The sequence below is a fragment of the Serinus canaria genome, chromosome 1A, assembly GCF_022539315.1.
Source record: "Serinus canaria isolate serCan28SL12 chromosome 1A, serCan2020, whole genome shotgun sequence".
Lineage (NCBI taxonomy): Eukaryota > Metazoa > Chordata > Aves > Passeriformes > Fringillidae > Serinus > Serinus canaria.
In genome coordinates, this window is record NC_066314.1 from 55,992,073 (window position 1) to 56,003,871 (window position 11,799).

General features: G+C 40.1%; 1 protein-coding gene across 13 annotated transcripts in view; it reads left to right on the plus strand.

Moving 5' to 3' along the window:
• ABCC9 (ATP binding cassette subfamily C member 9) overlaps positions 1-10,440 on the plus strand; it is a 72,398-nt gene extending 61,958 nt beyond the window's left edge. For 10 of the 13 annotated variants that reach the window (XM_030237966.2, XM_018918571.3, XM_018918578.3 and 7 more), the window contains 8 exons: positions 1,186-1,306; positions 2,275-2,405; positions 2,981-3,059; positions 5,418-5,526; positions 5,741-5,844; positions 6,571-6,704; positions 6,976-7,038; positions 9,567-10,440. In XM_030237966.2, the coding sequence (XP_030093826.1) occupies positions 1,186-1,306; positions 2,275-2,405; positions 2,981-3,059; positions 5,418-5,526; positions 5,741-5,844; positions 6,571-6,704; positions 6,976-7,038; positions 9,567-9,704 (879 nt within the window). In that variant the 3' untranslated portion in view covers positions 9,705-10,440. Of the gene's footprint in view, positions 1-1,185; positions 1,307-2,274; positions 2,406-2,980; positions 3,060-5,417; positions 5,527-5,740; positions 5,845-6,570; positions 6,705-6,975; positions 7,039-8,600; positions 8,781-9,566 lie in introns of all 13 variants that reach the window. The other 3 variants (XM_018918577.2, XM_018918579.2, XM_018918581.2) reach the window with 1 other exon arrangement.
• The last annotated feature ends 1,359 nt before the right edge of the window (positions 10,441-11,799 follow it).

Here is an 11,799-nt window from a genome sequence, read left to right on the forward strand (position 1 = left end):
CTGGACACCAAATAAGCAGGTATCTGAACATAAAAGAGAGAATACCCCATCAAGAACTCTATCTTAAGGATAAAGCAAGCAGCCAAGTCCTCTAAATTAACCACAATTTTTGCTGAATCTCATTGAAAATTATTTACTGTTTGATTACTGCATCAATATTAGGTTAGTGGTAAAGAAGTCAGCCTGGATGATTTATTCTTAATAAAGTCCTTATTTGGCACTCACCAGAAAAAAAGGCACAGCCTTTCTCTGAATACGTTTGTGCAGAGGGGGTTTTTATTTTTAAGTTTCTAAAACTTCATTCAGGTACATAAAATATCTCAAGTTTTAAAGATTCTTGGCAGTCAAATCTCCCTAATAAGATCAGTTCTTCTTTTTTACAGAAGCACCTAAATACAGACTTAGGAAACAGATTTACAATTTTCAGCCTTAAACAGTAAATCCTGCCTAGAAAAGAGTTTTTCAAAGCTACTGAGTATTGTTAGAGAACTAATAATAAACTACTATCTACTAAAAGTAATACCTTTACTATTGATTTAACTATTGATAAAATCCTTTTTGTTACATATGAGAATAAAAACCAGGAAGGAAATATTGCTGAACTGATAACACTTTTCTCCCTCATGTATTTCTGTGCTAAAAACTTCTCATATTTTCCACAGAGAGAAATGGATTATCGAAATATGTAGAAATGAAATGATCATAAAATCTTTTCAATATATTTGCAAATAGTGAACTTTCTTATTCTTTAATTGCAGTTTTTGAAAGATTAGAATATACATAATAGAAAATATTTCCAAACAGCACTTTCAATTTTGATTTTTTTTTCTGTGTTTGTGTGCTTAAAGAAGTCACCTTTCAGTGCTGATTATTAGATGTTGAAAACAAGAGATTCCCTCAATCAGTCAGAGTTTATGTACAACTTTTCCATACTTATCCTTCAAAAAACAAGGATGAGAATACCAAGCATGAAATTTCTGTCTTAGGGCTAATTGTGTTGGAGTATGACTGGCTTCTTAATGAGTTGATGCTGTTGCACTGTCTTGATCTGCTGCCATGTTAAAGAGACCCACTGTGTTGAGTCAGGCCAAGGATTTTCACAAATGTATCCAACCTTTATTTCCAGATGGGTAGATGAACAGAAATAAGGCTGAACCCTGTCCTTGTTTTCATTTTGTGATGCAGATAACCAACTACCTGAACTGGGTGGTGAGGAATCTGGCTGATCTGGAAGTGCAGATGGGTGCAGTGAAAAAAGTACACAGCTTCCTGAACATGGAGTCAGAGAACTACGAAGGCTACCTAGGTCTTGCTCTTAATCTTTTTGGGGCTTTACATGGTAATGTGAAAGAAGGGTAGACTTGGTCATGCAAAATGTACACACCTCTCTGGCCAAAATCTGTTCTCACTGAGGTGTAGGAACTGCCACTGGTGTGAGTGACAAGGATAGCCAAGAGAAGCTATGAAAATATGTTGTTCATGTTAGTCAACATGAAAAAAAATCCTATCAAATGCCAGGGAGACAGAGCAGAACTCTGTAGTACAATCAAAAATACCACAGTTATAGACGAGATGAGCAAAACATCCATGTAAGTTATTTAGAAAACAAAAATAAGGATAAAAATTCAAAATGTCACGTGCTTCAAAATCTCTGATCTTTCTAGCAGATGGGGACTAAAGATAGGGCCACGTTGGCAAGCAGACCTTAGCAACTCTTCTTTGAGCTGCACATTGGAATTTGTGCCCCACACACTTCAAATTGGCCTTGATTCCTATTTCAGAAGCTGCTGAAGTGCAAGAAATGGCTCATAGGTCAAGAAGCTTCCCTGGAAAGCCAAGCTCCTTAGTCCAGAGACAAAACCTGCTGTGTATTCACAAATCAGGATGAAACAAGAGCTGTGATAATGTCAACAGCTCAAGCTGTGTGGCAGTAACAACTTCCTTCCTCAGGCTGCCCTTCCTGTGCCGGTCACTGACCCAAGGCCACCCTAACACTGCCCTGACACTGCATTCTCTGCTCCTTTGGCTTCTCCCTCTTGCAGTGCCAAGAGACACTTCAGTGTCTGTCCTCTTTCCCTACATGTGGAGATCTGGAAGCCAAGTGCCTGCCAGGCAGTTCCCAGCTCAGCCTCCCCTTGGCAAGGAACTGGAGTTCTATATCTCCAGTGGCTTAAAGGAAGGTGCCCAGGCAGGAGAGAAGGGGAAAGGTGACTGTTGTAAAGGGTGACCCTCTGGCAGCACTCATTTCAGTTTGTTTTCCTGTAACTATTTCAGATCCCTCTCAAGTCCCCAAAGATTGGCCCCAGGAGGGGGAAATCAAGATTGAAAATTTGTGTGTTCGCTATGAAAACAACCTGAAGCCTGTTCTGAAGCATGTGAAGGCCTATATCAAACCAGGACAAAAGGTACTATGTCCAGCAATTTCCCATCATCCTCATTCTGGTGCAGATCCTTCATTACTGAGCTTTCCTTTCTGAAGTGCCAGAAGAACAAGATTAGCAACTTGCATTGTCAGATATATACAGTCCTCTCTGAGGTCCCTGGGCACAGATCAAAAATTTACACTGATAAAAGCTTATTCTTGGCTGGGAGCAATTTTTCTTCTGGCTATCCCATGTCTTTCCAAGTCCATTTTCCTTGCATAAAAATAAGTCTAAATGGCAGATAAATTAGAAGGACATCAGACTGAACTGTGTAAAAACACAAGAGTATCTCACATTTCAGCATAGAGTGTCATTGGCATCAATGTCAAAATGCTGAAATGCTCCTGAGACAAGTCCTTGTGATGAGGGATAGAAAAGGGGGGCATGCTCACTGTGCTGTTTTGTGTTTTCCCTGGTGTGCCACCTGCCTTTGGGAAGGACCTTTCTTCTCACCAGTAGCACAATCCAGTGCATCTTTCTCAAAATAATTGCAGTTGTAAGTAAGGAGTAAGTGAGTAAGTACTCTGTGAGTAAGTAACATCCTCCATTTTTCGCAGGTTGGGATCTGTGGTCGCACTGGTAGTGGCAAGTCCTCCCTGTCCTTGGCGTTCTTCAGAATGGTGGACATTTTTGATGGTCAGTTTTCCCTGGAATTTGTTGTCATTCCTCAACTGCTCCCCCCTTATTGCCTCAGAAGAAGCAAGGAGCCTTTTTGATAGTTTATAACCTGTTTCTCCAGCTCAGAAGATATTTGATTAGAAGTGTTATGCCTGATCCTTCAAAGTGCCCTATTGTGAATAGCACTTGGTTCTTCCAGGAAATGTTGTGCACAGATTATATTTCTAATTAAAAAAAATGCATATGGTCTGAGAAAACAATATGCAATTTATGAGACAGGACAAAAAAATATGTAACTCTCTGAGGTGTCTAAATGTTTGCCTAAAGAATAACTGGAATAACTTATTATAGCTGTCAAAATATTAGCAGAGTAGAAACTAGAACTCAACAAGTCCATTCCCTTGATTTTTTTTTTAAATTTTATTGTGCTTTCCCACATCTGCAGCAGAATCTGACTCAAGGGGTGGAAATATATTGCTATGTTTTCATTCCTGCAGCATTTACCTGTCCCAGCTAATTGGCATGGACTGCTTTTCAGCATTTATAACACAGATACATGTATAATGTTGAGGGAATATAGAAAACCACTAAAAAGACATATTTTTATTTCAAAGATTTCCATGTTTCTAATTTAGCCAATGTGCACAGAATGTTTGCCAGGGAAAGCCCAGTAGGATGTGGGAGGATAAGTGAATCTGATGCAGCTAATACTTGCTTTTGTTGTGGTTCTGTGCCTATACATGTCTATGGTAACTAGCTTCTGATTCATGACCATGATTCCTGGATATATAAATATTGCAAAGACATAATAACCATGCTTATGGCCAGCTTGAAGTTTCTTTCTACTTGAGTCTTCTTTCTGTATATTTTCTTTGTCTGCTTCTCCTGTATCCCTGATTTTTCCCAATAGGAACATCTAAGCCTTTTCTAATCAAGCTCTGTTTAGTCTTTGTGCACATCCCTGTCCCAGCTGGACCCATATTTGGCCTCCATGCTGATCCACTTCTGGGTGGGGTCCTGATTCTAATAAAAGCTACATAATAAGATTTCTAGTAACTTTACGAGAGGCAAAATTTCCTTCATGCTCTTCCTTAGGTCTTCATTATCTCCCTAAATTTTTATATGTTCGATTTTATTTTCCTACTTTTGCTTTGTTCTTTAGTGTTTCTCTTCTCTTGCCTGATGTTCAAACAACCTCTCATTTCTCTTGTGTCTTGCTTGACCACCCCTCAATCCTTTCACAGTTTCCCAACTCCTCTCAAATTTAATTTTTCCCTTAGGTTCTCTCATCTCTTTTCCTTAGGACCCTGGCTTCTATCAAGTATGCATTTCCCTATTTCCCAGGCATGCCATATTATTTTTTCCCTCCTTATTCCACCTCATCTTCTGCTAACCCACTCTAATATCCTTGTTTGTAAAGAAAAGGAATTGCTTAAGTTTATGCAACCACCAATGTCTCAAGCAGAAGTCCTATAACCTGATTTGGATTTTCTTGAAGAATAAAAATAATTGGACTTTGCACCTTACAGATAAAATCTTGATTCTTCTGGCCATATATATAGTAAAAGCGTAAAACCACAATAATAGAAGTAGTCCAGCCAGGGGGGCAATGACATCTTCCACTGGAAAAGGGTCACAGAGAACAACGTACAAAATGCAGTATCATGACAATGGGAATGACAGAAGAGACACACATACAAAGCTCTGAATATTCATGTGCCTGCCAGTTCATGCTTAAGTTCTCACTGCTGGGAGAGAGAACTGATGAAATGAATGTTAGGTACATCCCAGTGAGGAGTGCAGCTGCCAAGTGAAGTAATCCACATAAAAACTGCAGAAGTGCTTGATGGAAATAGCCTTTACCATATCCTCATTCAGTTTGCCTTGGCCCATTCCTTCCCTGTCATCTCCAACCTCCAGTATACATGCATGTATTATGCAAAAGAAATTGTGCTCCTTCTCAAAGGAAATATCTTCAGCAACTCTTGAATTCAAGGGGAACAAAGAAAGGCACAGCAACGTAAGTTGCTCTTGTTCTTGCTCTGTTTGGCTGTAATTGACCCATAATAAATTATCCTTCTGGTGCTATCATTAGTCACACAGAAGGCAGGACATGTAATTTCCTTTAAGGGAGGGCGGAGGGAAGAAAAAGGAAAAGAGCAAGGTGGCAGTGTCACTAATAAACTGGGACATCCTGGCTTGCGTAATTAGATACATTCACCTTCCCTGTGTGTCTGACAGTGCTGAGAGCTCACAGAGACAGTGACCCATCATTAGAGACCAGCCTAGAGGGGCTGTTCCACCTTTCCACCTGCTACCTGTGAATCATGTGCTTTGTGCAATTCCCTCAGGTGTTCTGTGTGTTGTTTGACACAGGGAGGATAGTGATTGATGGGATAGACATCAGCAAACTGCCTCTGCACACACTCCGGTCCCGGCTCTCCATCATCCTCCAGGACCCAATCCTGTTCAGTGGCTCCATCCGGTAGGTGTATGCCATCAGGGGGTGGCAGGCAGCTTTGCACAGCCTGTCATGGGAGCTGGGGGACAGAGGAAGATGGAAAAGCCAAGGAACCCTCCTAGCTCAGTCCAATCCATCTGCACAACCTGCCGAGCGACACACAATGCCAAGGTGTTAATTTGCAGAAAACCTGAAAGTAATTGCAGTAACAAGACTCCTGTTATGGTTTTCTTTTCAGCTTTAATTTGGATCCTGAATGCAAGTGCACTGATGACAGACTCTGGGAAGCTCTGGAGATTGCTCAGTTGAAGAACATGGTCAAGTCATTGCCAGGAGGCCTTGGTATGTCTGAACCAATCTCTGGATCATGGGCCAATAATGGAATCATGCATGCACACATATAAACTGATCCATCCCATCTGACACTCTGGATCATCATGTAGAAGTGCCAGACCCTCTTCATAGTAGAGAGAATATTTTTATTGAAAAGTTGAAGAATAGTCTGGTTTCCCATGCACTGTGGAAAAATCCTGCAACACCTCAGCATCACGGTGTGATTCTTGGGACTGTCCTGTACAGGGCCAGGAGTTGGATTTTGGTGATCCTGTGGGCTCCTTCCAACTTAGGATATTCTATGAGTCTATAATCACAGGGTTATAATTTGTAAGGAGAAAAAAGAACAATTTTACCTCCTTTAGCAGAACCTGGCTCTACACGAAGGGCTGTAAACTCTAACAGAGCATTTTTCTTACCATTTCAGATCCGTTTTATGAAGGAAACTCACATATTTATTTCCATATTAAGTATATTTTATATTACTAAGATATTACCCTGCAGCCTACCAGATTTTCTAACAATTTGTGCCAACTGTTTGTTTAGTGATATATTTCTCCTTTCCCAAGAGGCTGTGCTCATTTTTCTTGGTATCCCTCCATCCCACTCGTCAGTCAAGGTTATGGTTATTGGCTTTTATGGGGATTTTGCTTGGCCCTGGAATAGTGCACAAGCAGAGCTCTCAGAGGCAGCATTTCAGAGGTGCAATGTTCACAGGAACTGGTTTTATTACAGATGCCATGGTCACAGAAGGAGGGGAAAACTTCAGTGTGGGGCAAAGACAGCTCTTCTGTTTGGCCCGAGCCTTTGTCCGCAAGAGCAGCATCCTCATCATGGATGAAGCCACAGCGTCTATTGACATGGCCACAGTGAGTACAGCAATTAGCTAATTAAAGCTCTACCAGGAGGAAGGCATCTTCCCTAAGTGTCAGCCATGAAGTGTTAGATCTCTGTAGCAGAAAAAACTGTCAGTGTTTTTGTTTCTCAGGATAAAATGAGATAAATGCTTTAGAGGAACCCCTGCTTTCACAGGTGTGACATTTCCCTGCTGAGAAAGAGATAGTGTGGAATATGCTTAAAAACATGTGACTTAGAATGTAACAGGATGAAGTAACTGGAGTGAGCCTTTTTCTCTGACAGGAAAACATCTTGCAGAAGGTTGTGATGACTGCCTTTGCCGACCGCACCGTTGTAACAATAGCGGTAAGTATTAAACTGGAAAAAGCTCTTTTGTCCTCATTCCTCAGGCAGTTAACCTTGCCCTTCACCAGTTAAACACCACTAAACTAAAAGCATCACAAAATAGAACTAAACTACGAGGCCAGAATATTCCCATGATACCAGAACAAGTCAGACACCTACTATCAACCTGAAATTTTGCAGTAAATGCTGTCTTGCTATCAAACTAAAACACTTGGATCTGAACAAAGACTTTACAGGGAACTTCAGCATCTGCACTGTCAAAATTCTCACTGAAAAATTGAAAGCAAATGCATGGTTTGAACCATTACTGAAAGTTGCATCAAAATCTAGTTTGAATTTTGCCTCTGAAGGCTATGCATGTATAGTGTCTACAAACACAGCACAAACTTATGAGTTGAGATTTAATAATATTTTTGATGTGGTTTCTCAAGCTGGGTTATCTTTTCTCTCTTTTGGAATAAAAAACTGGGTTTACAATAAAAGTTTTAAAAACTGGAATTGATGCCTAAAGAGGCTACCAGAGGCTAGACAGTGTTAAAGAGTAAGATAGATATTTAATAAAAAGGGCTTCAAAGGATACACTTTGAGCAGTACAAGAGCCTGGCCATGGCTCCACCCAAGATGGACATCATGTCACGAGTTTTCACACTTTTATAAGTTTTGGTCCATTTAGATATTTGGGTTAATTGTCCAGTAACAGCTTCAGGTTATGCAGTCCCATCCTCCCAGACTGCTCTCCTCAATTCGCCATTGTTTGTACTTTTGGGGCCTGAAGCTGCAACAGTGTCCTCACTTTTCAGGCTGGAAAAGGATTGTTTTGTCTGACTAAACTGTGAAGAGAACTTGCTAACACTTTATATGAAGTTCAGAGTTACACACTAATGCAGTGCAGAATCTGGAATATATGAAAGCTAAAACTTAAGGCATCAGAATCAATGGGAATTAACCCCCAAAATAATATCTTTTCAGCTAGGGGTTTATAATGTTCTTTCCCATTTTCCTGCCTCTTCTGGTGCCCAAAAGTTCCCTATATCCATACATGTTCATACATACACGTGCATAGACATGTGGTGGACACCATTAAGAATCTTTCCACCTGTGACAGCAGCATTAGTCAACAAACAGAGGTTTTTTTCCATGAGATAAATATGTGTTTCAACAGCTGTTTCATTTGCCTTGTCTGGAATACTTGTCTGGAATCTGGAGTCCAGTGGTTAGGGATTACAGTCAGGCCTCCTGGACTCTGATTTCAAGCCTGTCATCGAGTAGTTTGTGTCAGGCAAGCCACTTAACCCAGCTCATTTACAATGTGCTCCAAGATTCTTGCCTGTGTAAATGCTGAAGATTCTGGTGGTGAGATTGTTGTCCTTCAGTTCCATGCTTGTTGTCCTTCTGGCTGGAATCTCACTTTTCTTTGGCTTTTCCTTTCCAAAGTCAGTGTCTCAAGTGAAACAGCACATGTTAATATTTAGCTTTCCTCACAGAGCTGACTTCATTCCTTCCTTTCCTCATTCACAGCCGATCCTTCCTTCACCCACCTGTTTTTCTGTTCTTTTTTCCAGCATCGTGTGTCTCACATCTTGGACGCCAATATTGTCCTAGTCCTTTCTGAGGGCTTTCTAGTTGAATGTGACACTGCCTCAAACTTACTCCTCAAAGAGGACGGCCTATTCACCACTTTGGTGAAGACTCACAAGTAGACTCTCTCAGTCCACACTGTTCACAGGACTTCTGGCTCTTTGGTAGTTATTTTTACCTCTTTAGTTTCCTTTCACTCTGTTTCCTTTCTACTGCACAGCTTCTGAGAGGACAGTGCAAAAAGGTGTTTCTTGTGTGGTTCCTGGGTTTGTTTAATTTCATGACTATTTATGTGGATCATATGTAAATCTTAGACATGCAGCTGACACTGAAACTACCATGTCAAGGCAATCCAACCCATAAAGTGATCTCTGACTTTCAGCCTTTTTAGTGAAATATCACACTTTAAAGAGTTCATCCCATCTATACCTGACTGGCTGTATTCATATGGCCTTGAAATTAAGCTCAAATTGGTTTCAAACCTGTAGCCTATGGGATTAAACTGTTGCCTGGATACACTCAAATTAAATCTCAGAGGGATTTATAGAAGGCAATAGCCCAGGAATGCCCTGAGGTAGATGGAGAGCAGACTGCTGAAGTGCAGAGAACAAGGAGCAGAGCAGGATGCCAAGCTACCTGACAATGCAGGATGCTTCTCATCCCTATTTCCCACAGGGGAAGATGTATTTCAGTGGTGCCATAGGATTTATTCCAACATCTGTGTTGTCCATAATGGCAAAAAATGAAGTTCATGCTTGAAGTTCAAGTATTTTCAGGCTTGGTGGCAGAGGCTGTAAAGTAATTGAAGACCTCTTCAGGTTAAAGTAAAAGGATCTATTCCAAATATTGCTGTAAACAAGGAGAGCCTTTCCCTGATGGGGTTTGCCTTGCATGAGGCCCATTAAAGAGAATTATTCAAATGAAAACCTATTTGCTTTCCTTCATGGCAGCACCGAGTTCACACCATCCTCACTGCAGACCTGGTCATCGTCATGAAGCGAGGGAACATTCTGGAATATGATACTCCTGAGAACCTGCTTTCCCAGGAAGATGGCATCTTTGCTTCCTTTGTCCGGGCTGACATGTGAACAACCACACAATGCATTTTAACAGCTTATTTTTAAACAGATGAAATGCAAATATTTTCTACTCAGTGTAACATCACTTTTACCTTTTTTGTTTTGGTTTGGTTTTTTTCAGAGCTTCTTTCTTCACACTTCCATCTTCCAAAATAATAAAGCCTATGTATATATGTATGCCTTGAAGCAATAAAAATGTCACTTTATTCAAAGCTATAAAACTTCACACACACGCACATACACACACATGCACACATGGATGGAGAAGTTTTTACTTCCTGAGAATTTGGCATTTTCCTTAGACTTTTTATTGACTTTATTTTTGTTTAAAGAGAGAAAAAGAATGCACTGATCTTATAAACGGCATATGTTTTGCTGGAACCAGCAATCAAATCGTGCAGTTTGTCAAGGAAGCAAGAGGTTCCCCAGATGCATTCTGTCCCCAGAGGGAAAAATTAGGAAAAACATCCAAACCCATAACACTTGGGGCAATCTGCTGCATTCCAAAGGCATAAACTTTGCTCTCCAAGTTGTAGCAGAGGGGCAGTGAATGAGGGAAAGGAATTTCATCAGGAATAAGGACATTCTTCCTGTCCTTCACTTTAGTAAGCACACTTCAGTTGTGACAGAACTATTTTCAGTGCAACAATGGTTTATTCATACAGTCAGTTCCTAAATCCATATTCATTCTTCCAACTTTCACTAAAGATTCAAATCATCTTATAATTATGCATGCTTTGATAGGCTTATAGAGGAATTTTTTACAGTATCTCAAGACTTTATATTAAAATTGATCTGAATTTATAAACTTGATATTAGCCCATCCTTTAATCATGTCTACTAAAATATTCTGCTTAAAATGGCGTGTAATTAGCCAACCACTAATTATTTTATATGTCTTTAGTCCTTCATGTTTGGGACAACTTTTATTTTCCTTTATATATTTGTGGCCTACCTCTAAATCAGATCTAATGCGAAGTGTGATTTTCAAATTATTGCTATATCCTCAAGAACATAGGTGAAGTTAGATACATATTTACATCAGGCAGCTTTGCAAAGGTTGTCTGCCCCTGACTTTCACACATAGTTTGATCCTGACCCATGGGCAGTAAACACTCAGAAGGAGTTTCACAGACATATTTTCAAAGGTACAGCTTGAGAGATCAGCTTCACTGGTAATATTCAAGGTGATTCTTATTCACCTGCTGCTACAACATTCAGGAAGACCACTAAGTGCACTTAAGCCTATTTATAGTGCATTAAAATAACATGAGGTGCAGCATTTGCCCCCCACAAAAAAAAAAAGCGCAACAATTTTGGAGAGGTTGTAGGACTTGAAATTGGACTTCCATTTAGTCTCACAGTGTAAAAAATGATACAGTGGTTTATCTTTTTAAATTGATTTCTGGAAGTTTTTATTTTCTCTGAATTATTGAAAATAAAAGCTGTGTGACACAACTAAACAAAAGAGCTCAGTCTTGAACATTTTATGAGGGGAAGTACTTCTGTGATTTTCCTGTCTACCTCTGTGAAAACATTTTTGTTCTTTTCTGGATTAATTCCCCATGCTGTCCTTTGTCATTCAAATAAAATACATTTTAAAAAAGCAGATGCCGGCAGCAGAAGCCCATATTGTTATCCAAATTTCATGGCCAAAAGGCCAAAATTATTCTTGATTTAATTTAATTGTCTTCAGTGAAAATATAATTGGATTCGCTGGTGTCAGACTGGATATGAAGATGAAGCACAAAAAGTTTGGTTGATCAGTGTGTCTTTGATAACAATGCAATCCTGATTTATTTTAAGTGGTGCCAGCCACTTCAATGAGATCCCTGTTCCCACTGCATTAAAGGGTTGCCACGGGCCTGGGACTGTGTCTTGTAATACTTAAGAGGGGCCAGTAATTAGCACCTCTTTTCTCTTAGGTTTGTCCCAGAACCATTACAGGAGTGAGAAGCACCTTTGCTCACCCCCGGCTGTAGAAGTGAACTCTGCTGTTTGAACAGGTGGAAAAGAAAATAGATATGTGAGAAAAGAAACATGTGATGGGGTGAGAGAACCTCATCATGCTCCATTCATTTGGAGGGAAGAGTGCAGGAATGTT